The 24,418-nt window shown below is 40.3% G+C and overlaps 2 protein-coding genes across 7 annotated transcripts; both read left to right on the top strand.

Annotated features, from left to right (window-relative positions):
* Positions 1–445: 445 nt before the first annotated feature.
* Positions 446–13,623, top strand: znf384a (zinc finger protein 384 a). Of its 6 annotated transcripts, none has more exons than XM_088090370.1 (12): positions 447–607; positions 2,549–2,616; positions 3,515–3,821; positions 4,077–4,199; positions 5,233–5,396; positions 5,512–5,588; positions 5,708–5,932; positions 8,501–8,668; positions 9,364–9,442; positions 10,125–10,283; positions 10,779–11,174; positions 11,951–13,623. In XM_088090370.1, exons 2-12 carry the CDS (start codon positions 2,554–2,556, stop codon positions 12,008–12,010), a joined length of 1,821 nt encoding a protein of 606 aa, XP_087946496.1. In that variant the 5' UTR covers positions 447–607; positions 2,549–2,553; the 3' UTR covers positions 12,011–13,623. The 6 variants fall into 6 exon arrangements, with proteins under 6 accessions (XP_087946498.1, XP_087946496.1, XP_042362469.1 ...); XM_088090371.1 differs by lacking the exon at positions 447–607 and adding an exon at positions 774–957; XM_088090372.1 differs by lacking the exon at positions 8,501–8,668 and having other exon boundaries at positions 446–607.
* A 751-nt stretch (positions 13,624–14,374) lies between these two features.
* On the top strand, positions 14,375–24,085 carry kifc1 (kinesin family member C1). The gene is made up of 17 exons (XM_042506513.2): positions 14,375–14,506; positions 15,890–15,982; positions 16,553–16,652; positions 16,777–16,830; positions 17,132–17,215; positions 18,147–18,342; positions 18,450–18,615; positions 18,866–19,033; positions 19,447–19,560; positions 19,705–19,791; positions 19,955–20,152; positions 21,505–21,669; positions 21,869–22,007; positions 22,222–22,361; positions 22,493–22,566; positions 22,887–22,962; positions 23,369–24,085. The coding sequence occupies exons 2-17, from the start codon at positions 15,893–15,895 to the stop codon at positions 23,411–23,413; spliced, it is 1,896 nt and encodes a 631-aa protein (XP_042362447.1). The 5' UTR covers positions 14,375–14,506; positions 15,890–15,892; the 3' UTR covers positions 23,414–24,085.
* The last annotated feature ends 333 nt before the right edge of the window (positions 24,086–24,418 follow it).

Here is a 24,418-nt window from a genome sequence, read left to right as displayed (position 1 = left end):
GAATAATAATAATAATAATAATATATATATAATAATAATAATCATATATATATATATATATATATATATATATATATATATATATATATATATATATATATATATATATATATATCAAACGTAAAAGTAGCCTATGTGACAAGTTGGCTAAATGGACCAAAAAGTATAAATTTATGCAAATAGACAGAAGAACAACATTAGTTACACAGTAATGCTGTAATATTATATTATATTTTTTTTTGTTTGTTTGTTTTGTTTAGTTTAATAATAATCATAATAATCTTTATTTGTATAACAGTTTTCATACATAAAATACAGCTAAAAGTGTTAAAAAAGTGTTAAAAAAAAGTGCTAAAAAAAAAATCAAATTTTTGAAGTTTTTAAATTCTCAATATGTATTTTATTTTTGAAAGCGAGGCCGGAAGCGCAGCAGCGTGGCGGTGGAGGACTTGACTCTGCTGAGGAGAGCTGGAGGGAAAAAAAGGAAAAAAAAACGAAGAAAAAAAAGGCATATCTGAGGGGTTTGAGGGGCGGATTTGGACAAAGTTTCCCAACTGTCCCGACCCGAGGAGGCTCCGGGGGGGTTGACGGGGAGTCGATTTCACCGGTAATTAACACAGGAGTTATTAGTCGGCTGTTAATTAACTGTTATTTTCCGTGTGTCTGAGAGCACCGTCGTCCCGACCGCCGGAAGTCTGCATGAAGCTGCGTCTCCTACAGAGGCGACGGCGTCGACGTTTTTTTTTTTCTGTCTTCGGTTTTTTTTGTTTTTTTTTTTTTATTCGAGACTTTTTTTCTCTTTTTTTATTTTCTCTCAGCGAGATGAGCAGGGAGTGAGGAATGGAGGGAGCACGGCTGTTTGTGTTTACCAAACGGCAAGCTAGTTAAGCATATGAATATACAGGCCTCCTTGTAGCTAAGAGCAACCCAGCGAACAAAAGGAGAAAATTAATGGAGGCAAGTTAGCTAGCTCCCCTTGTCTGTTGCGTTAACCAGCTAACGCTAGCCACGTTTGTTTATAACTCAGCTATCTCATTTAGCTGCTGGCAGCTGGTTAGCAGCAGTGCAACACATCTAATGCTACGTGCTTTGCAACCGGCTCCCTGATTGTTTTAACGATTTCTGACTATTTCGCAGATTTAATCAGTCTATGCTAACGTCAGCTAGCTGTGCCACAGTTTTGGAGCCAGCTAGTGCCCCTCGTAAAACATGGCTCTCAGAGAACTGAAACATTGGCTTTGCATTGTATTATTAACGGCCCCTGAATTGCCAGATAGCTGCAGCCTGTGAGAAATCAATTAATTTGCCATAAAAGCTCGCCACATTATTTATTTATATGCTGTGCAACTGCAGAGGGGGAGAGGGGGCTCATGAAAACATGCCTTGAGATATGCATTGCGAATGTTTTGCATGAAAAATATCGTTGTTTCAATTTTTTTTAGTATTACGTGATGTTGCTGTAAATTTGCATAGGCCTATCTTCCCCTAACAGCCATAAATTACATTAAATGCAGGTTAAGCTTTACTAGCGTCCTTACATGCTTGCTTTTCTTGGTACGTGAGCAATATGGCTATGCATGGCATTCACAATCTTCACATGCATACAGAAAAAGCAAACCCACAAAACTTTTTTCAGTTAACAGTAGCAAAATATGTGGAAATAAAGTGCAAATGCATGCCAAAATAGAACAATGAAAGTATGAAACTTCCTTTTTTGTGCTACAGAAAACATGTTGCCTATGTATCAGTGGGAGATGATCGGGAAGCAGAAGATCAGAGGTTTGATCATGAAAAGATAGACAGTAGTTTCTTAAACAGTGAGTGTTGGCCTTAACGAACCATACGCACTCTTAGACGGGATGTTATTTTCAACACATGCTGTTGTAGTATTTAGTTTAGCATAGCACGCCTCTGTGTCACTCTTCCAGGCAATAAATAGTTACAACATTTTGACACAGCATTTGGTTGCACTCCAAAATTAGATGCATTAACAATGATACAGCAACCACTTTAAGATTGTGTAATTTGTTAGTAGCAATGCAAACTGTGTAAGAGACTGGTGATGAAGTGCATGGGCTGTGTTACAAAACATTATCAAAAGCCTCAAAGACCGATTGTCAATAGTGTTTTCTCAACTCTTGCCTCTTCTATCCTCCTGTAGATTTTTTGATATCCATCCCTCTTGGGATTGAGCATCTTTGCTTGATTCCTTTCCCATCCTCTTCTCTTTGAATGTGATCAAATATTGTTTAATAAAAAACAGGAAACCTAAAAGCACGTCCCTGTGGGATCCCACAAAACATTTGTTTCTAGCCTAGCAGCGTGGCTGATTTAATAGACCGATCAACCAGCTCAACCAAAAATAAAATTCACTACACACTGATCCTGAGACTCGTCAGTGTTTAATGTGTTTGAAGGAGAGGATACATGGAAAGGAAACAAACTAAGATGATTGGAACGCAGCCATGCATGAAAGTAAAAACAAAAACATAATAAGAAGGAGGAGGAGGACAGGTTTTTTTCTAAGTGTGTTGCTTTTTAATTACAGAAATAATGGACGATTCCCATTTCAACTCATCATACTTTTGGTCTCCCGTCCCCACTGTACAAGGACAGGTAGAGACAACCTTATTGTTGGAATTGTCTTGAAATACACATGGTATAGTGGTATGTGTTGTCAAAAGATAACCGGAAGTGATAATCACATTGACTGTTAATGGAAATACTTGACATAACAACAGACAGTGATTTGACCCTGAACATGTTTTTAATAACACCACCGAACAATGCTCGCTTAGTCGATGAAGTTGGCTTAATCTCACATAAAAGTTATTTGAATATGAGTTCTTGACATGGGGAGGATTCACTTGATCACTCCTGTCCCCCCTCTCCTCTCTCATCTCTTCAACCCCTCTTTGTTCCTTTTTTTCGTTTACTGTTTGTGCATCTCACCATGCTTTCATTTTCTTTTCTTTTCTCCCATTGCCGCCTTCTCCTCCGCTGTCTTGTCTCTTCATGGATTGAACTCATTATCGACTCCCAACCTTCGCTCTCCTCATCCTGCTAACTTTTTACCATCAACGTTTTCCCTCATTATCCACCCGCCCTTTTCTCCTCTTACTTTCTTCATCCCATCATCACTTTCACGTTTATTGCCTCGCCCCTCTTCCTTGCTACCTGTATCACTCCCATCTTTTTCTTTTTTATCAATGTAAACCCATCCTTAACTCCTTTTCCCCACCTCCATGCTTGTGTCTTTCTTCCTATCCTTTACTTTATTCTTTTTCCTCTGTCCTTTTTGTTCTCTTCCAATCTGCCTTTCCTCATACACCTGTCTCACCTTCTCTTCCTCATCTCTCATGGCCTCCTTCCTCCTTCATTTCACCCTTCATCTTCCTTCCCTGTGCTCACTTCCTCCAATCCTACACCTCCAAATTTTTACCCTCACCCATCCCACCACACTCCTTTCCTTCCTCCTTACCACCGACCCGCCCCTCTACTCATCCCAATCTAGATCGAGAACGCCATGTTCCTGAACAAGGCAAAGGAGCAGCTGGGTCCAGAGAAGGCCAACGCGCCCTCCTTCCCTCACTCCTCTGCGTCTTCCACCTCCTCCCCCCACTACCCTACGGCTGTGCTCGCCATACCCGGCTCAGTGGACGCTGGGTCCGGGGTGCGGCTGGTCCCCAAACAGGAAGGAGGTGGGGGCACAGGAGGAGGTGGCGGCGGCATGAGTGCGCTCGGGGGACACCTGCACCAGTCGCACACCACACAGAACATCACCGTTGTGCCAGTTCCCTCTACAGGCATCATGACTGCAGGTGAGTGGGCTTTTTCTCTTTTATTTCCTGCCTAAATCCAAAAAAAGCATCATGATAAGCCTGGCGTGTTAGTGCTGAGGCTTCTGCCAAAACACAAAGTATTTTTGTGGCTTTTAAAATCGGCAGTGTCTGTAATGAAGGTTATTTAGACAGTGAACATACTGAGCTGTTAGTTCCTCTCAATAGAAACAGTAGCCTAATGTAAAACGTTTGTTTTGACCGACAGTCAGGTCACAGTTTCTCTTTTCCTCTCAGCGGGGTTAGTGATCACCACCCCTCAAGGCACGCTGGTCCCCACTGCCTCCACACAGTCGTTTGTTGCTGGACACCCAACTGCCACCACCATGATAGTGTCTGCTGTGCACCCCTCAAATACGGGTAAGACATGGATGCATTCACCATCTCTTGAGTGATTTCAACATGTTAAAAAATACTGCGGATAGTGGAATTAAAGTTATTATCAGTGTTTATGCTGACCATTTTTAACATGAAATTGTTTTAGTCAGCGTCTCACGAGGGATGGAAGTAACAAAAACTAATTGATAAAAATAGTGGAGATGAAAATGCACGTGGATTTTAAATAGAATTGTAATTATTGAGTGATTTGATCAATTTGTCGACCGTTTGTCCTTCACAACTAACTGTAGGGCTGACACGACTGCTTCAAAGCGTCAATCCTTGCCATGGTAATCAGTGTCCTAATCAGTTTTCAGATGCTCCATTTATATCTATATTTTCTTTCATATTTTTTCCTCTAGCAACTACGGTTAATGTTACTGAAATCTGCATGCTACAAAGTGGCAAATTGTGCCAATATTTTAAGTGCAAAAAAGTCTTGCTAACTCAAGACAGTAGGAAGCCGAACGCTGTTGATCTGCAAACACTGTGATGACACATAGCTGATTATAAAAATTGTCAAAGTTTCCTTTCAAAATTCACAGCTAAGACCTGCCTGCTGTAAACATGGATGGCCATCGAGCAGCTCAAGTGGAGCAAGGGCTGATAGATGAACGATAGGGGAGATTAAATTTTATGTAACAAGGACCTTTTTTTCTTAGTGTTTCGGAGTTAAATCTATGTGAGTTAAAGCCAGACACAAAATGTCATTTCATTTGAACAAGAAATTCCCGTTTTCAATCCCAAATTTATCTTTTCCTGCCTTTCTTGTGTTGTGACATCCATACACATGCAAGCATTCACACACTTGTGTAACTGTGTCCATACTCTTTTGTAATATTTGGTATTTCTTCGGACCAAGTCAACCCCCCCACCTACATAACAACTCCAGTTTGCGATGTGTGGGATGGATTGCGTCAGATGTTTCCATGCAATAGATGCTGTTTTCACACAACTCTCCCTTCATCCCCTCTCCTTTCCCTTCCCCCTCTTTTTACTTTTCTCTTGTATCCAGACAAAAAGGACGACATTGCCATCCCTCCTGCAGTTGTCATGCCGACGCCATCAAAGCGAGGCAGGAAGAGCAAACAGATGATGGGCAGAGTGGCCGGAGTGGGTGGAGTCCTCCCTCCAGGAAGTGATGCATTAATATTGGCACACCTCGCCGCTGGTGGACAGGTGAGAGTCTCTTGTCTCTTTGCTTCAGTCTTTAGCTGTTGCTTATTTTCTGCCTAACGTGGATTGTCTCAGTTGTGCCTTTTATGATAACTAATATGTTGTTATTGTGTTACAGCACCACGCTGCTGACCCATATGACCTGTCAAATGATGAGGATGATCACACCAACAAAGATGGCCCCAAATCCTACAGGTAGTGCAAAGATATTTAAATCAGAGTGAAATATTTACTGAACATTTAGAAGAGGTCGTCTGCCTCTATAGACTCCTCCATAAAGGTTTTATTCTCTCACTCACTCCTCACTTGCCAAGGTGTCGGATGTGTGCAGTGACGTTCTTCAGCAAGTCAGACATGCAGATCCACGCCAAGTCCCACACGGAGGCCAAGCCCCACAAGTGCCCCCACTGCTCCAAGTCGTTTGCCAACTCCAGCTACCTGTCCCAGCACATCCGCATCCACAGCGGGGCCAAGCCCTACACCTGCACCTACTGCCAGAAAACATTCAGGCAGCTCAGTCACCTACAGCAGCACACACGGTACTGGACTGAGTGGGTTGTGGGGTCCTGTGTGTGTGTGTGTGTGTGTGTGTGTGTGTGTGTGTGTGTGTGTGTGTGTGTGTGTGTGTGTGTGTGTGTGTGTGTCTGTCTGTGAGTGTGTAGGAGCAGTGTACTTTTGCATGTGGTTTCTGTTGTTGAAGCACGTGTGTGTGGGCCTGTGTGCTGACCAATGGAGGAAGGGAGGGATGGTGAGTTGGGGATTTGCTGGGGTCTTTTGGGAGAATTTTTACAGTTCAGAAAGCTGTTTGTACACAGTTTAAGCATCACTTCTGAAGGTGCGACACTTTCACCAAACTTTAAGTAAATCATGGTTCGAAGCTTGTTAATTTCTGTTTTTATAACTTAAGATTGTTTAATTTCCGGTAACTGATTAATTATGATTAATTATCAGGACAAGAAGCCAGCTTCATCATTAAATTTAACAGTTGCTTTTACAATTTACAAGCTAACACCCTCCAGATTGCAGAAGAACCTGTGTGTATGCATGCCACAGTGTTTGGTAGAGGAAGTCATCTTACTGTACCAGTTAGCACAAGAATATAACCTTATTTAGCAAGTGGTTGGTGTTACATTTCCCCATCCTGTCGGTGACACTATCACAAGCTTCACTTGGTACTGCATGCATGTTGCCTAATTTCATGCCTCATTTAAACTGCATGGTTTGGCTCAACTTGACTCTGCTCACTCTTGATACCAGGTGCTTCTCTCTATTTCGTTTTTCACTGCGTATAGTGCCCCCTCAGTGTAGGCTGCATTCTCAGCTGATCATCACAGTGACGCTACGTGAAATTGCTGCGATTGGTTTTAGGTACCAAACTTGGTACTATTAATGGTACTGACCGATAACATCAATACTGCAGAGTACCATTTCACATTTAATTTGTTGTTGCCAGATTTCAGTATTTGAGAGCGTACTTAAGTGAGAACGATGGGTTTAGACAAGAGGTGAAAGTGCCGTAAAGCACCACTGAGCTTAAAAGCAGATCTCAGTTGCTAGTGATGGAGCTCTGCGGAGCCGCCGGGTCCAACTTCAGACAGGAGACGCAAGCATGTTACTGCGTATCACTGCAGCACCAATCTGCCTCAATAGTTTTAGCATCAACTATTTTATGTTTTTTTTTTTTTTAATGTTTTTTAAGTAATAGTAAAAAAGTATTATTGCTATACAAGCAGACACACACACACAAGCAGGACACATAGAGCAGTATCTCTATGTTTAATTAAGTAAGAGCGGAGAAGCAGAATTGCTTTTTAGTCTACTATGTCACTCCTGCAGCTTTTTCAAAAATAACATTATTACAGGAAAAAGAAAGTACCAAATAAAAGGTACCATTAGATTCGGGTACAGTATTAAGAAGCACCAGTTCCAAGGTGAACAGCACCCTAGCTGTGATATCATCTTTAATGTAACACTGAATCTTGTAATCGCCGATCAAACAGAGGAACATCTGCACTGCGTCAATTATTCGCCTGCAAAGGATGATTCTCGCTGACATATCAGTGTTTTAACTCCTACTTTTAGTCTTGCTTGGATTGTAGACTGAGATGGTACCAAAAAAGTATCAACTTTCAAGTATCACTTTTGCAAAAGGAAAACAGAAAAAGAGTGAGTTGAGTCGAGTAGGGCCTTGTTTACCATGCAGTGGAAATTCAGCATAAGTTGATCTTTTTGCTCTGGATCCACGTCCGCTCTCACACAACTCCTTTACACATCCCCTCCTGTGTCTGAGACACCTCCTGGAAACCTTTCACTGTCACTGGAGCCACTTGAACTGTTAAAAAAATCCCCATTAAAAAGCAGTGAAAAAAGAATTTTGGATAAGATCGTATAGATAGTCACTAATTAAAGTTATTAATAAAGCTGATTATCAGATAGTGAAAATGATCGACAGAAAGTAAGTCTGTTATTTATATCACACAAGTTACAACTTACATTGAGAGCAGTCTAACTTGTATGACGTGTGATGGTGTAAGTGATGAAAGCACCTGTCTCCCATTCATGCCATCATGACTGATCAATGTTTTAATTCTACATTTGACCTTGTCATTCACCTTCTTCACGTTTTCATTTCCCTTATTGTCATCCACTGAGTTTCCTTTGTGGGTTTCAGGCCATTAATTTTAAACAGGAAGATGCGCTCCACTGGCCTGTCGGCCTCGTCTTGAATTTACATTTCAATTTGGCTGCTGCAGAGCCAGACATTCATAGAGACACACTCACACTCCACTTAAAGCAGGGCACACCAATGGAGAGAGAGTCTGCGAGAGAGAGAGAGAGCGAGAAAGAGAAAAGCGTGACTGTGCTTGCTGTATGTTTTTGTTCTGTGTTTTCACAACTCAGACACAGCACAAAGAGCACACTGTCAAACGTAATGATCTATGATCAACGCAGTTGATTGCAGATCCTGTGAACTTTGACGCATGATTTGGTCTTCAGTTCATCGTGAAGTTTGGTCATGCTGTAGCTTAAAAATCTCTCGCTGTTTCTCTCTCTGTTTCTCTCTCTCCACTTCCTCACCCCTCCAATCCCGGTTTCCCCCGTGTTAGAAACCACACGGAGGCCAAGCCCCACAAGTGCCCCCACTGCTCCAAGTCGTTTGCCAACTCCAGCTACCTGTCCCAGCACATCCGCATCCACACCGGGGCCAAGCCCTACGCCTGCTCCTACTGCCAGAAAACATTCAGGCAGCTCAGTCACCTACAGCAGCACACACGGTACTGGTCCGGGCTGGGCTGGGGTGGGTTTGAATGGCCGGTTGTGTTTTTATGTGTGCATGTATGGGAGCAGGTGTGTGGAGAGTTATGACTTTGTGACTGTTTCAGTCTCTTTTGCATGATGATAACATCCTTCAAATGAGGGAGGCATGCTGTGCTGTCAGGGAGGGTTGTCACAACATATATGTTTTTTGATGAATCAGATCAAGAATTGCAAAACTAAGACATTTTCAGTTCTTACACAGAATGGCCAATTTCCTGGACTTTACATTAAAAACCTAATCATACACTGGTCTAAATGCAGGATCAAGAGTATCTAAAACCTTTTAAGAGGTACAAATACCCACAAAAGTTTTTGCAACTCACATAATTACATAATAATTAATAAAGTCACATACCAAAAGTAAAAGCAGAAGAAAATGAAACATGAGAAAACATTTGTTTGAGATACTGAGTTTCTTTCTTGATGCTTTTAAAAAAAACCCTTAATATGTTTACTTGTATTTGTTAATGATGGTAAGTGATGCAGGAAGAATAAGCAACCTTTATTTGTACGTAACACTCCTGTATGTGCTTAATATTTCTGTGGTCATAGAAAACATGCCAGATTCACTCATTTTCTTTATACAAGTGCAGCAATGAAGTAAATTTTATTTTGTAATTAGCTCATGGTGTGTCTTACTGTGATTTTTCAGGATTCATACCGGCGACCGACCGTACAAGTGTAACCATCCTGGCTGCGAAAAAGCTTTCACTCAGCTGTCAAACCTACAGGTACATTCATTCAGCGGTTTGATCCTTGCTACTGACCTGATGACTTTTTTCTCTCTTTTTTTCCAGCCTAAATATAAATATGAATTTTAAATTTAGGTGACATGAAAGCTAAGAAAGGAGTGAAGAAAAGGTGTGATTTTCTTCCTTTTCTAGTGTTGGTCAATTCAGGATCTAGTTAAATGTTCTTACTGAAAAGTACATCTTTGTAAAAGGTTATGAAATCAAAAAGCTTAATGAGACCTTTTTGTGGTACTCTCAGAATGATTGTGTATTTGGAAAGCATTACATTTTTAGATGTCTTTCCATTCACCTGTTTTTATGCACATTTTCAGTGGAAACACCAAAAAATTTGAACTAACTTTTAACTTTTTACACTTAGGGAGGTGGACAAGTTTGTGTATCAGTTTTTATTGGTAAATGTGACTAAATACAATGGAAACCGACTGAGCTAATAAATTATGCCGTAACATTAGAGCTGTTGCATCTGACTGGATCATTTTCACCACCTACTGCTTATCTTGATGAATAATAGTGGATGGAAAGTTAAGAAATTTGCTTTTTTTGGTTGATTTTCTAAACATTTGTTTAAATTTTTTACCACATTTGGGTGTGAACCCAACTGTTGGTTATGCTTATGGATGTTTATCCAAACCCTCGTCTGTCCCCCGTCTTCTTCCCACAGTCTCACCGTCGGCAGCATAACAAAGACAAGCCGTTCAAGTGCCACAACTGTAACCGTGGTTACACAGATGCCGCCAGCCTGGAGGTGCACCTGTCCACACACACTGTCAAGCATGCCAAGCTGTTCTCCTGTGGCCTCTGTAACCGATCCTATACCTCGGTGAGCTCTCACACTTGTTGTCACACATCATAGTTTTTGCACAATGTACTCTGACTCTGGTTTGGAGAGTGTATTAAGTTCTCTTTGTAGTAGTTCTGCCCTCAGAGTCAGAAATACTTCATCGATCCCCGGGGGGAAATTGTGGTTTGTTACAGTCTCTCTGATGCCAGCATGGAGAATTAGCTCAAGTAGAAATTAAGTACCAGCACAAGTATATGAAAATATAAAAACAGAAATACAACAAAGAGTTAACAACTTGCACAGTATGTAAATATTTAAAAATGTTAAATAAAGTAGGTAAGTGTGTAAATATTTAAATGGAAGAACTCAAGTAATAGACAAATAGCACTAATTTGTGAATATTTAAATTATAATATGGATAATGTACTGAGTGTGTAAAGTGTGTAAAATATGAAACTGTGCCTTATGCTTCAATGCAGCTTATAATTGTCATTTCTTCATGTCTTCTGCTTCTTTTTCTTTTCACAACTCTAGGAGACGTATCTGATGAAACACATGAGGAAGCACAACCCCGACCCGCTAACAGTGGCAGCGACAGTAGCTGCTCAGCAGGCCCAGGGCCTCACGCCAGGCAGCGGCAGGGGCCGAGGCCGCGGCCGGGGGAGAGGCGGAGGAGGAGGTGCGGGCAGAGCGGGCCAGCTCCAAAGCCAGAACAACCCGAACAACAACACCCAGAACCCCAACCCTGGACCACCAGGCAGCTACCAGCCAGCCCAGCAGCCCACGGAGGCTGTGGTTCCATGCCCGTTTGACCTGCATCAGTACAAGACAGTGTCGGCCAGCGAGATCCAGTACAAACCAGTCACTGTGGCGGACCTGCCAGTGGCCCACAAAGACCTCTGCCTCACTGTGTCCACGTCAGCTATACAGGTGGAGCACATGAACTCGTAGGCTGCGTCTTCCCACTCTGTTTGAGCAATTACTAATTGTGTCCGCAGTGTAAAAAGGTCCATATGAAAAAGTAATTAACTGTGTTCAGTTTTATAGTCTTCTTCAGCAAGAAAAAATGGCTCATAGGGTGGACAATTTTACCATTGTAATATTCAGAAACACAAGTAAGATTTTATTCACCCATTGCCAGTTTTTTCTTCATTTTAAAGAAGCTCATGCTGAATACAGCCATAAATTACTTGTCAAAACACAGATATTTTACAATGTGCTTCTCGATTCCTGAACCCACTTGTGCCAAGATCTCTCAGTAGAAATGCTGGTCGAGGACACTGATAGAAGTAGTTTACTCTTCAGTCGGGAGCCACATTCCTCCAAATTTAACTAAAACCTCGTCTAAGATCAGGTTTGGCTTTTATGTCATTGTGATTGCAATGTCGATTAAACCAAAATCTGAATTTTTAATTATATTTATCTCATATTTAGTCTAATCTTACCTTTAATCAACTATTCCAAGAGTCAGTGGACCAGTAATAAAATTACTTTTTTTTAATAATACACTGATCCAAAACCAGCAATCCTCCTCTGAGAGTCTTGATAAAAGAGGCTCACTGGTGTCCCTTCTCACCATCGGAGGATTAAGATGTAAAATATCTGTAAATTAAAAAATGCCATCACTCTCTGCACATTAACGATCAAGAGAATGGTGTAATTTTTTTGTTCAAATCACATTAATCTGAACATTCTCCATTATTTAGTTCAAGCCAAAACAAGGAGGAGAAACAAGACAAGGAATCATTGGCAAAAGACTGCAGTGAAGGACTAATTAAAAAAACTTTGAATGCCTTTTGAATGACACTTCTGGACAACCGAGGTCGGATCGGAGAGGCTGAACTGGAGCTTGAGAAAATACTACAAAAGAAGAGAGGCAGCAAAAAAGAAAATAAATCAGTGCATCATTGGATAAGGCTAAAACCTGGGACTGAATCTCAAAGTGATCACAAATCCTGATGTCTTTTTCTTTTACGCTCACCTCCCCTCAGACAGCGAGGAGTTGAGGAGGAACCGTTTCTTCGTGGGAGCCCAAAGTATTGAATAAAAGAGACGGACCGATTCAAGAATGCACTAAAAAATGAGGAATCTGCAGCAGAACGTGATGGAAACAGAGACAGAGAAAACAGGGCTGGTGGGGTGGGAGGGGTCTTAAAAGAAAGCACTTGATGAAGCTTGTACTTCACGTCTATGTTTGTCATTATTGTACTTTTTTTTTATATATATATCATATGTATGTATTTTTCTACCAACAGAGGAACGTGTGAACAAATTCAGAGAGAAAGCAAAGTGATGCATGAATGTGAAGGGAACAGAGAGAAAAGTCCTAACAGAGTGTTTTTGTCCCCTTTTTTGTTACTATAAAAAGAAAGACGGTTTACTGTCCTCCAATGAGAAAAGGCAGCCCAACTCGTTATAGTTGGACATTGAGGAAATAATGATTGTGTGATAAAAAATGGCTGACAGGTACTGTTATCAATCTTTGTTTAAAGAACTTTTCATACATATTATTACTACTTTCATTATAACTGTATTGCAAATGTTATCCACATTATTATCAATCTGAGGCATTATTGTATTGCAGTATGCTGTACATAAAATAGATAGAAAAGACTTTTTCATCTGTAAAAGGGAAGTATGTCCTGTGTAAAGCATATATGGAAACTAAAGGAACTCAAATTAACAAGTACCAAATCACTGGCTGTGTCCCAGGTCACCTTTGGTGCTGATGGACTGTAACCACCATGTTTTAAAAAAGTGTGTAAAAGAATCAGAAATTCAAGTTTGGGAGTTGCCCAAAAAGTTGGAAAATTATGCGAAGGAATGTTTAATTCTTTCTGTAATGTAGGATTGTTTTTGCCAAGTTAACGATACGTTTATTTGGCTAATAAGACAAGATTGTGAAAACCAATTTTTGATCACAGATGAGGGTCCATTAACACCTCAACAAATGGTCTGGTGATATTTGACTGAATAACATAAAGCGAGGCTCGGTGACCTGGGACACTGCTGCCATGTTTTTGTGCGCAAGCTATCTTCTACCCAATCAAAATGTTCAAGCAGCCCGTACCAACTGGCTGATTGTCTTCATGTATACTCCTCCTTGTATTTCATTGTGTCTTTTTAATGAAAAATAACAGATTCTCAATATTCTTGTTAATGTTATTACCGATGCTCCTGATAAATAGTACAGTTATTAACTGCCCTCTTATGCTACACTCTTGCATACTGTATGCACAGTTACACCTCTTGCTCATCTGAACAGACTGTTTCTTCCCTTAAGGAGAATAAAGTTTGAAAACAGTTTATGATGAAAAAAACCCACACAGTTGTCTGATTTATTTAATTAAAAAAGGAGACTGTGTGTTACCGATAACAATGTGATTAAATCTGAGGCTCAATTTAGGTCTGATTTTTTAGTTGGAGTTATAAAAGCCTTTTAGCATTGACACAGAAGGTGAGAAAGACATTCATATTTTTTATATTTTTTTTACTGAACCACTAAGTTTGTCAGGGAAATAGTAATGTGGTATATGTGTATCAGTTTAGCAAAAACATTGTGGTTTCGCGTTTGTTTTGTTTTGTTTTTTATATAGGATGTTTTTGGGATGCTAAAAGAAACATGCTGGAAAAAAATAAATAAATAAATTATATACATACACATATATGCATATATATACACACATATAAACTTTGAATATATTATTTAGGCTGGGTTTTTTTGTTTTTTAGCGTGTTTATAAATATATAGGTGTATAAGCACACCATTACAATAAAGGCCTGTTCTAAATTATGATGATAATTTTTATTATTAATATTGACATTATTGTAATTATTAAGAGGGAAAAAGGACAAACAATAATGATATGATGAATAAATAATATAAGTTATATTTAAAAAGTCAAATTTGATTGGTGACGTAGCTACAATGTCGCATAAAATGTGGTTCGCTTGAACATGTATGAAGTCTTCGACTAGACGCCAGATTCGGCCTTTAACACAGCAGCAACTGTGCAAACTGTTAATACCGCCCGCTCGGGACACTCCGTACACTGTAACAAGCATACATGAAGACAGGGGCGGGGTTTACGTTGGCTCACCCAATCACGACAGCTGGTCCGAAGCGCCCACCAAAACAGTTCAATTTCAAATTTCAAACGGCCGCAGACGGTGCTTTGCTGAAGCCGAAGAAGAAGGAGAATAAACCTAAAGAAGAGGGTGGACTGGGGACAACATTTAGCGAAAACGTATCTTTAGTTAAAGTAAGTGTTTTAATAACTGAAAGCCGATTGTTTCGTCTGTCTCGTTTTAAAGAGGGATTGAACAAGTCTGATCAGAAAGGATACAAAACGAGGTCCTGTGCTGTTTACCGTTCACGCTGAAGCTAACGGCAACGGACAGCTAGCTAACTGTTAACGTTACGTTAGTAATAGGATTAACGTAGGTTACTCGGTTTTACATGGCACAAAGTATTACGGTCGACGCTAATTTAATATTTAATACGCTCCCATTTGACTTATTTTACGTCTCAGTCGACGGAAATAATATTTGGTTAACATTATGCGTCTGAATGTAACATTAAAGATACGGTTAGCCTCTTCGCAAGCTAACGTAAGTTGTGGGTGAGTCCAGATACTGTCACCTGTACACGGGCCACTTAATTATTGTCGTTTATGAGTATCTCATTAAAGCTGTTATCATTATTCAGTCTTATGTATCGCCATATGTGGCTTATAGTATAACTGTCATACAATTAATAGTTGACCGTGCATTGGCCCTCGTTTGTGTGTTACCATTTACATCAGAGTCATGGATCTAAGCATCCGTTTTCCCAATAAAGCAATAGATTTTTCCAATTCATACAGATGGTTTGAAGAATCTTTGGAAATGTCCGAACAGCAGCAAAATGGATTGATGTGAAGTGACCTTTTTAAAAACGTGGCTGGGTATTTATTTCTCAGAAAAACAGATGCTTAACGTTATCTCTTTATCTCAAATCTAATGGCAATATTATAAAACTAGAAGTGACTACACTCTTGATTACTATAAGAATAAAAAGATAGGTGTTCATGCATTATTATTTTTCTGCGAAAGAATGTTTTTAAAAAATATTTGTATTTTTCAAGTTATGAGAACAAAAAACTTAAACATAAATCAAGACATAAACACTTACAGTACAGTAAAAAAGTATGGTAACACACACTCTCACACAGACCCAGATATACACACACATCAAGGAGGAAAGTTACCAGTAACTAAACAGTTCATTATAACCATGTGTCTAAAGGACACAAGCTCATATCATCCAAAAAGTACATATCATCCAAAAACAGAAATACAGGATCAAAATACAGAAAGAAAGTTATTAGCCATGTATACATAAAGATGGGATCAGATTGAGTTGCAAGTGTCTCAAGTTAGGGGGTTTGTTTGTTTGTTTGTTTGTTTTGTTTGGGTTTTTTTGCTATTACCATGTCCATCACCAGGGATGTTTAAATGTGAAATGGGTGAATTAAAGAGTCTTCAGAGAATCCAATGAGAGCCAAAGTATCTGTCTTGAGAGAGAGTCTTACGATAAACCACTGACATTTTTTTTAAATGTGTGAAAGTGTTTTTTGATCATATTACCTTTCAACCCTCCACAGAACATGTCCCGCTTGCCAGTTAGTGCGCAGAAGAGGGTACTTACAAGCAGCACCAGCAGCTCTGAGAATGGGCACGACTTTGCACCCGCTCAGGTTTGGACTAAATTATCTATACATTTTATATGGCGCTGGCACTTCCTGCTGTTTTCTGTCTGTCAGTTTTATTCTGTTGCTTCACCTCAAGCTGCCCTCTGCATGTAGCACTGTGTTGTAACCCATTATCCAACATATAAATTCCAGCACCCAGATGTTGTCACTTTTTCCATTAAAGATCTTAAGAGTGAAACTGAGTTTTCTGTATTGGCCATGAAGCCTACTTTAATATAGCTAAGGGCTGTTGTGCAATTACAAAAACATGCACAATGTAATGTAATGTAATAGACTGTATTTGTTGCAGTGTCAACAAGGTGTTGATTAAAATTTCACAGTGAAATTTTTGCTAGTGCTGAATCAGATTGCAGTCAGTTGTCAAGCATTCATGTTGTTGCATCTATAATATCAGTCATCCATAGAGCTCATTTAAAAGATCTGGTGAACCTTTCCGTGTCCCTGTATGGTCATGCCTGATAGGTCTGCAAGAAAAAACAATTATCATTTTGATTCAAAAAGTTGTTGCTCTTGCTTTATGCTGGCAGTGTTTTTCTTGTTTGTGTGTGTTTGCAGAAGAAAATCCGAAAGGACTCAGACCCTGTCAAACCACATGCAGCAGCTACAATCATCAGTGGCAGGCGACCTGCTGTTCCAGCATCCAGGGCACCTATTTGTAAGCCACTAGCTCGAACCTAACTTTTAGAATCATTGTTGTTGTTTTTCATAAAGGTTTCCTTTCACATTGTTTTTATTTAGACCAAATACATACCTCTCTTTCTCTTTTGTCCCTCACACAGCCAGGCCAGTGAGAGCTGTGGGAGCTGCCACTGTGGCTGTTGGTCCTTCCAGAGGTAAGATGAGCTGTCTGCTTTGAAGAAAGGTCATAAACTAGGATGTTTTCTTTTATGTCAGGATTGCAGGCAACATACTGGAGCAGTGATTGAGCATTACGGTTTATAATATATTACTATAGCCAATTTTCACAAGTTATATAGTTTGCCAATCTGTGGCAAGGAAATGCTGAAATGCTTTGGATCCATCATCAGCACATTGTTTTATTATTAATGAAGTAACAGATTCAGTCATTATGTGACTGATGATTTTGACATGATTACTTACGCATTGTTCTTTGCTGCGTGATTGTTTCATCAGGTGTCCTGAAACCATCAATAGCTTCAACTGCAGCAAAGGGGGGCAACATTAAACAAACCGGTGCACCGGCTGTCTCAAAACCAGGTGAGTAGTCCATTGCACCTGGTTCTTGTTCCTCCATAAATTATGTCAAAGTAAGTTAATTAGTTTTTGGTGTTTAGTTAATTGTTGTATCTATGAAAGAGGAGAACTCGGGCTTCGAGCTTTTCTGAGAAATGACAAACAATGGTTTGGAGATTAGTGTTAATAGTCTCGTTGTAATGTTAAAAGCCATGAATGTCTGTGATTTTATTTATATTTTCTAGCCTGCACAAGGGAAAATAGTTAATTAGCATTTTTGCAGCAGTATCCTGACATACAGGATTAAATTATCTCTAAGTTATTTTATTTAGATTAGGCCTTTCTTACAGCAGACATTTTGACTTGTCAATGAAGGAAAAGTACAGGTGTTACCAATAATTTTACGATGACTGTTCTGAAGTGTAAGACGTGACAGTTAGACAGCATGCACAACAATAGGACAGTATTTATAATTCCACCCGTGCTCTTCCTACTTTGACATGTCAAGATGTCTAATATGAAAAAGGTGTATGTAGAGAGGCTTGAGGCGCATGCCCACTTTACGCGACTACACACAACCAGAAATCTGCTCCCATTCATTTTGTATTGAAAGCGTCTGATACCAAGCTGGCGGCACGAGGAGAGGGAGCAACTTTTTTAAAAAATTCCAACGTAACTCACATCAGCACAGTCACTCAAGCTGCAGCTCCAGTGACTTTTCAAAAGCTATGCATAAATCCAGAACAAACTAAAGTGAAACTTTCTCTGGTGGAGAAGGGGGTGGGGGATTGTGGATGAATACAAGCGACAAGTGGGGCAAAGCGGACATCAATTGAGGCGAATTGCTTGTGTGTAGTGGGCATGCACAGTTAATCTGTAGTGGCCTGAAAGAAAACTAGGGAAGACTCTGTTGTCTGAACTAATCTGTCAGACCTGATGATGGGGTTTTGTACAGGTGGGGGAGGAACCAAGCGGCAAGCATGGGACCTGAGGGGCAAGGTCAGCGACATGGAGGGTAAGATTCGTGACTACCAGACCAAGGTCAAATCTGTCAACCAGGAAAATGAGGTTCTTAAAGGGTCGATGGTCCAGAGCAAAACAAGAGTGGCTGAAATGGAGAAAATGCTTGAGAGGCAGAAGAGTCAGATCAGGTACAAGGAACATTTCTCACAAAAGAAAATACTCTCGTCACATTGTAGTGTTACCTTTTTGTCTGTTTGGAAAACATTAAATGTCTTTTCTTCTTCTGTTATTTTAGTGAGTATGAGGAGAAACTGCACGAATTGTCAGGAGTCTGTGATGAGTTGGAGAGAGTGTCGAGTGATAAGAACACTCTTGAAAAGGAGCTCTCAAACTTGGAGGGAAAATACAAGGTCATGGAGACTCTCCGTGACAGCCAAGAGACAGAGCTGCAAACTCTCAAGGTAAAGTCTGCCGCTTGAATAGTAACTAATACTGGATATTTTCATTTACAATTCTCAATATATGGATTTATACAGGACCATAGTTTATTCTAGCAAGCAACTGCGCATTTATAACCTGGAAAAGACCTGTTACATTCCTGAAATCTGATCAAGAAGTTAAGATAATTTTTAAAATGGATGATATGGTTATCAGAATTTGGAAAATGTATGATTTAGTTGTACGCTTTTCTTGTCTGTCTTTCCTCTCCAGATGAAGCTATCGGTACAGGAGTCAACTCTGGCCCGCCTGCAAGTGACCCTCAGAGACACGGAGGAAGAGGTCCGGTCTCTCAAAGACACTGTGGCGCAGCAGAGAGATGAGCTGCATGCCGGGGAGATGGAGCGCAGACGGCTCCACAACACCATCCAGGAGCTCAAGGCAAGTTACAGTGTGGCACTTTATTGTGTTGGTAGCACTTGACAACCATGTGTTGGGTGTACGTGAATCACCTGCTGTTGAAGCTTAGTCTTCAGTATCAACATCCACTCCAGGTGGCAGGAGACGATCGATTCTACTTGGTTCTTCTTATATACTGTATCTGCCACATAGCTCCTTTTTCTTTAATCCACCAACAGGCATCAGATTTTGCACCTAGCACATATATAATGCACTTCATGCTATACAGTTTATAGTCTTACTGCTACTGAACTTTTGTCCTCTGGATGAACTGTTGTATTTTTTTCTTTCTTTCGTGATTCATTGTTTGTTACCTGCCAAGGGATTACAGATGTAAATTATTAGTCCTACTAACTGCAGCATATTTTACATTTGTATTTTTCTGTTGTCTGCAGGGCAACATCAGAGTATTTTGCAGAGTTCGGCCACTGGTGGAGGGGGGCCTCAGCAAACATATCCAGCTGTCACCCAGTGACATCAAATCAGTAACACTGGCCAAAACAGAGGAGGTGAGAATCTCGGCTTTCATGTTCTTTTGCAATCTCTTTACCTTTATTTTATATCTTTGAAGAAGTGACAAACCACATTCGCTTTGAGTTGCGTCAGCCTATCTTAATTGATAAAACTTATTTCTGCACCGTTCTGCTTTTTAGTCTCACACAGGCAAAACTGCTGACACTCAGAAGAATTACAACTTCAGTTTTGACCGGGTGTTTGGCCCCCAGGCGACACAACAGGAGGTAATCAATTTGTATCACAATTAACAATATACAAAATAGTCTGCAAGTTATCCTGATTAATAACCAACTATGTTTTAAAATGCACAACGTATGAATATTTTGTGGCTGGTTTCCCACTGGAGCAGGAAATTCATGGTGATTTATTTACATATTTTTTCCCCAGGTCTTCGAAGAGATCTCGCTGCTTGTGCAGTCAGCACTGGATGGCTACAACGTCTGCTGCTTTGCCTACGGCCAGACAGGAAGTGGAAAGACCTACACCATGGAGGGAGACGAGTATGATGAGTCCAGAGGTGTCATTCCCAGAGCTGTGAAGCAAATTTTCAAAGCAGCAGAGAAACTGGGAGCTCAAGGCTGGGAGGTTAGTGTGTAATGTCATCCATGTAAGTCCATATAGGGAGGGAGGTTGCAGAATCCAAAATGAACTCAGTTGTCCCAAAAAAAGTCTTGCCTAAGAAAAACAGTATTTTTACTCAGTTAAGGGCTCCACTGTGTTGACACGCTAGTCTCTGTCTCTGTCTGCTGTTTAGTGCTGATCACATAGGAAACTGTTGATTTTTAGAGATTTTTCTCTGATAGCAGCTGCCTGTTGTGCCTCAAAACGACACTCTGAGATTAGTGAGAGTGACCCAGAACAGAAAAGCTGGGGGATGACCGCTTAACAAACGGCTAAATCTCACAGTAAAGCAGAGAAGGGCTGCAGATTCAGATGGTAATTCTCTGTAGGTTCATCACTGTGAGCGACCTGTTTCACATTGTTATGTGATCCAATACATTGTGTTAAATTCCTCAATTGTGCCCAGGGCTTGAGGGGAGTAACAGTAAAATGAAACTGGAGGGAACGGAGCAAGACAGAGGTATTTGCACAAACCAAAAATTGGGGTTTTGTTTATATGAAAATAAAGGCACATAAAATGTGCTGCAAGATCAACTATAATCTGCTTTAACAAAAAATAAAGTGGAATTAAAACAGCAAAGAATTTGCCAAATCAAATTCAGCAATTACAACTCAACACTAATAACTCACACACAGAGAAGTAAATACTGCTGACTCCAGTATACCCGAACTTGAATATTGACAATGGTAAGCTAGCAAATTGGCCCAATGGGTCCGTCTTTGTTTCTTTAGTCCTCTTCACCGTCACGTCCCTGATGAGCAGATTACACACACGTTTGCTAAACCTTTGGCTGATCAGTAAAAACTGAGGGAGGTGGATCGTTAGGAAAAAGTCAAGGAGAGAAACACGGGGCGCACCCTACCCTGACCCATCACACATTTTTTGTAAAAACATGAACCATATCCAACTTCAAATTTGGCCTGATTTTTAGGACAATGCAATGTCACAATACAGTGCAAGACAGATGCACAGATGCGAGCTCCTAGAGAGCAGTCCAGGCTGTCGCATTGGGAGAGTTTTCACAATAGTGTGATTTCTCCCGGACCAATGCAAAAAAAAAAAAGTTATTCTGTTTTTCTTTTGGCACCCAGAGTCTCACGTCGGTGCAGATTCATGCTCTGTGTGACTCTGTTGATACCAATAAGCCAGCAAACCAAACGAAGTGCTCTCCATATGTTTCACACCACAAGTTTATTTTCTCTTACTGGCATCCAATGACTTGGCAAACTTGGCAAACAGCGTGTTTGTATCTGTGGAGGAGACGCTGTGTGATCAACATTTTTATTCAACATTTGGACCATTTCTGTTTTGTCAGTTCTCCTTCACAGCAAGTTTTGTTGAGATCTACAACGAGACCCTCCGGGACCTGCTCTACACGGGCAAAGCCAGCAAGAGGCCGGAGCACGAGATCCGAAAGTCGGCTAACAACGAGATCACGATCACCAATCTGACCTACGAAAAGGTCTCCAACGAGGATCAGGTACGGCCGTCGCCTAATTTACCTGATTATTCAGTAACATATTTTGAAAAATATAACCTTGTACTGAAGATTGCAGTTATTCACAGCAGAGGCGAGGTGATTCTTTTTTAAATCTATCAACAAGTATCAGTTCACTGTGTGAATGCCGTGTGATTAAACATGTCAGTAAACAATCCATATGATCTCCTCCACCCGCCAGGTTCTCGGCCTGATCATGTTGGCCAATCAGAATCGCTCCACGGCCCAGACAGCCCAGAATGACCGCTCCTCTCGCTCCCATTCAGTCTTCCAGCTGGATATCGAGGGAGTGAATGTTGGCAGGGATGTCAAATGCAAGTGTGAGTATAATCCCACTGATTATGCCAGCATCAGAAATGCGGTTTCAGTTGTGCATTTGGAATTTCAAAACTCTATTGTCTCGTTCAATTTGTCAAAAATTGCTGCAGTGTCTGCATACACCATAGGTGCTCTTTTTGCGTGACTTTACTGTAATTTTTATCGTTAAACCTGCATTTTTTTAAAGATGCATTTTGTTTGTTTTTGTGAGTATAGCCACTCTGTGCCTGGTGGACTTGGCTGGCAGTGAGCGGATGCTGAAGAGTCAGTCTCAGGGCGAGCGTTTCAAAGAGATGACCGCCATCAACGGCTCCCTGTCCAACCTGGGCATCGTCATCACCGCGCTGGCCAACAAGGTCTGTAAGCAGGAGTCTGTCTGAAAACAGCGCTGAGTTCAGAGAGTCTGTGAAGCCTTAAATATGTAGTTATTTACTCCTTACAAAATGCCAAAGATCTCCGTGACTGTATGATTTTGTTTGTGTTTCAGGAGAGCTACGTTCCGTACAGGAACTCCAAGCTAACGTACCTTCTGCAGGGCTGCCTGGGAGGAAACAGCAAAACGTGAGTGCTTCCACAACATCAGTGGTGTGCTCCAGCAAATGCTTTGTTATGTTGTGTTACTTGATCTCAAGGCAGCAAACTACTCTTTTCAATGATTTGTTCACACAATTATGGGTTTTCTCCAAAATTTCAAAGCACCTGCAAGTGTGCTCAGCCTCCAAATTACAGCTGGTCACCTCCAGAACATTTACAAACACATTATGTCTTATGACTCAAATTGTTACAGAGGGAAGCTTTTTTTTGGAAAGCAGTGCATTCTGAATTGTTTTATTTTATCTGTTCTTAGTTGTTTTTTAAGTTTATTGTTTTTCTGATTCCAGCCTGATGTTTGTGAACATCGCCCCAGAGCCAGACAGCTTTGGAGAAACCCTCAATTCCTTAAGGTTTGCCAGCAAGGTCAGTAGCATCTGTGGTTGTTTAATATCTTTTCTTTAGTAGACAGCAGGTATAAGATAACATGAGTACATGATGTGAAACTGGAGATAAACTGAAGTTCACTGTGAGGTTTAATTTGATTTATTAGCTGAGAAAGTACAATAGAAAATGACTTGAGTGAAGGTAAAGGACAGTAGCACATTTTTCCTATTCAAAAATGCTAAATCTAGCACTATGAAACAAATGTTTTTTAAGTCTTTATCAATGAAGTCCCGTTTTTCTTGACTCAAAGCTTAATTTTCCACCATTTAATTGCTAGACTAGACTTCAGTATGTAACAGTATCAACAATGTAAATGTGTCATTTCGCTGTAACCATTTTATAATTTTGTGACTTTGATGTTTGTGGGGTTTTTTTCTCTTTACAGGTGAACGACTGTGTCATCGGGACTGCAAGTGCCAACAAGAAGTAGACGGAGCACTTCAGCGCTCAGTCAGCGATTCTCATCCAATAAACTTTTTGTCAGACTTCGCAAATATCTTCTCACGGTCCACCAGCTGTCTGTTCTGTGTGTGCTGAAAAAGTATCTGGTGTTCATACAAAGTAGCTCAGATAAAGTTACACAGCTGTGTCGGCCGCTCCCTTTCTGATTGTAATATAATCTAAATAACTTTGGATATTACTGAAGCTTGTGGAGGAGCACTGAGGGGAGGGTGTGTGTTTGTTTGGGTGTTTAGTTCAGATATCAACGGTCTTTCTCCAGAATCGCTGACTCCACCTTTTATTAAATGTACAGTGTAATTGTTTCACATGAATTTCACGTTGTGCTGTTTGGCATCAGTGCCAGTCAGTTAAAACCAAAAACCAAAAGCCTTTTTGTATATTCTCAGGGCTTTGATTAGTGATCACTAATACAGGCTCTCTAACATTTTTATGCTAAATCAAGTGTTTGTGTACATATGCATGTTTCTAGTTTCTGATTTCATTTTTAAAGTCCATACACAGCTCTGTAAGACTGATGAGACTTTTAATCTCACATGATATATTTTAACAAGTTCTTTCTCTTCTTTTATCCAGTCGAAATATGATGTGCTATGTATAACTTGCACATTAATCGCAAATAAATGTAGTTTAGTGAAGCTGGTACTGTCGTTTTGTTTTTCTTGATAATCAGTTTTCCATCTACTCTGTCCCAATGTGATGAAGAAGTAATAATAAAGATATGTGGTAGGTTGATTATTTATATTCCCTGTGCTGCCTTATGTTTACTTTAAACTATTTCATTATGGCATATTGTGTGCATATTACTGATAACTTTTCCATATTAAACCAGTTTTTCTCTTTTTTTTAGTTTGCCTGGTCTACTGTCCATGTCAAAACCCTTTTTTGACAGCAAACATTTTGATGAGCCACAGTAGCAAAAGCACAGGTGTTACTTATAACACTAATGAGGGCTGTGATTTTTACAGTGAGAGTG

This window comes from Plectropomus leopardus, chromosome 17 (assembly GCF_026936395.1).
Source record: "Plectropomus leopardus strain MGB_pleo_1.0 chromosome 17, ASM2693639v1, whole genome shotgun sequence".
Lineage (NCBI taxonomy): Eukaryota > Metazoa > Chordata > Actinopteri > Perciformes > Serranidae > Plectropomus > Plectropomus leopardus.
This window is presented reverse-complemented; position numbering and strand designations above follow the sequence as displayed.

What these genes read in the sequence shown, in the direction of transcription:
- znf384a (XM_088090373.1), top strand. Translation starts at nt 1,700, where the DNA reads ATGAAACTTCCTTTTTTGTGCTACAGAAAACATGTTGCCTATGTATCA. An exon ending in TACAGGCATCATGACTGCAG is followed by an intron (nt 3,822 to 4,076) that starts GTGAGTGGGCTT and finishes TTTTCCTCTCAG; the next exon opens with CGGGGTTAGTGATCACCACC. An exon ending in ACCTCGCCGCTGGTGGACAG is followed by an intron (nt 5,397 to 5,511) that starts GTGAGAGTCTCT and finishes ATTGTGTTACAG; the next exon opens with CACCACGCTGCTGACCCATA.
- kifc1 (XM_042506513.2), top strand. Translation starts at nt 15,893, where the DNA reads ATGTCCCGCTTGCCAGTTAGTGCGCAGAAGAGGGTACTTACAAGCAGC. An exon ending in AGCATCCAGGGCACCTATTT is followed by an intron (nt 16,653 to 16,776) that starts GTAAGCCACTAG and finishes TCCCTCACACAG; the next exon opens with CCAGGCCAGTGAGAGCTGTG. An exon ending in CTGGGAGGAAACAGCAAAAC is followed by an intron (nt 22,567 to 22,886) that starts GTGAGTGCTTCC and finishes TTCTGATTCCAG; the next exon opens with CCTGATGTTTGTGAACATCG.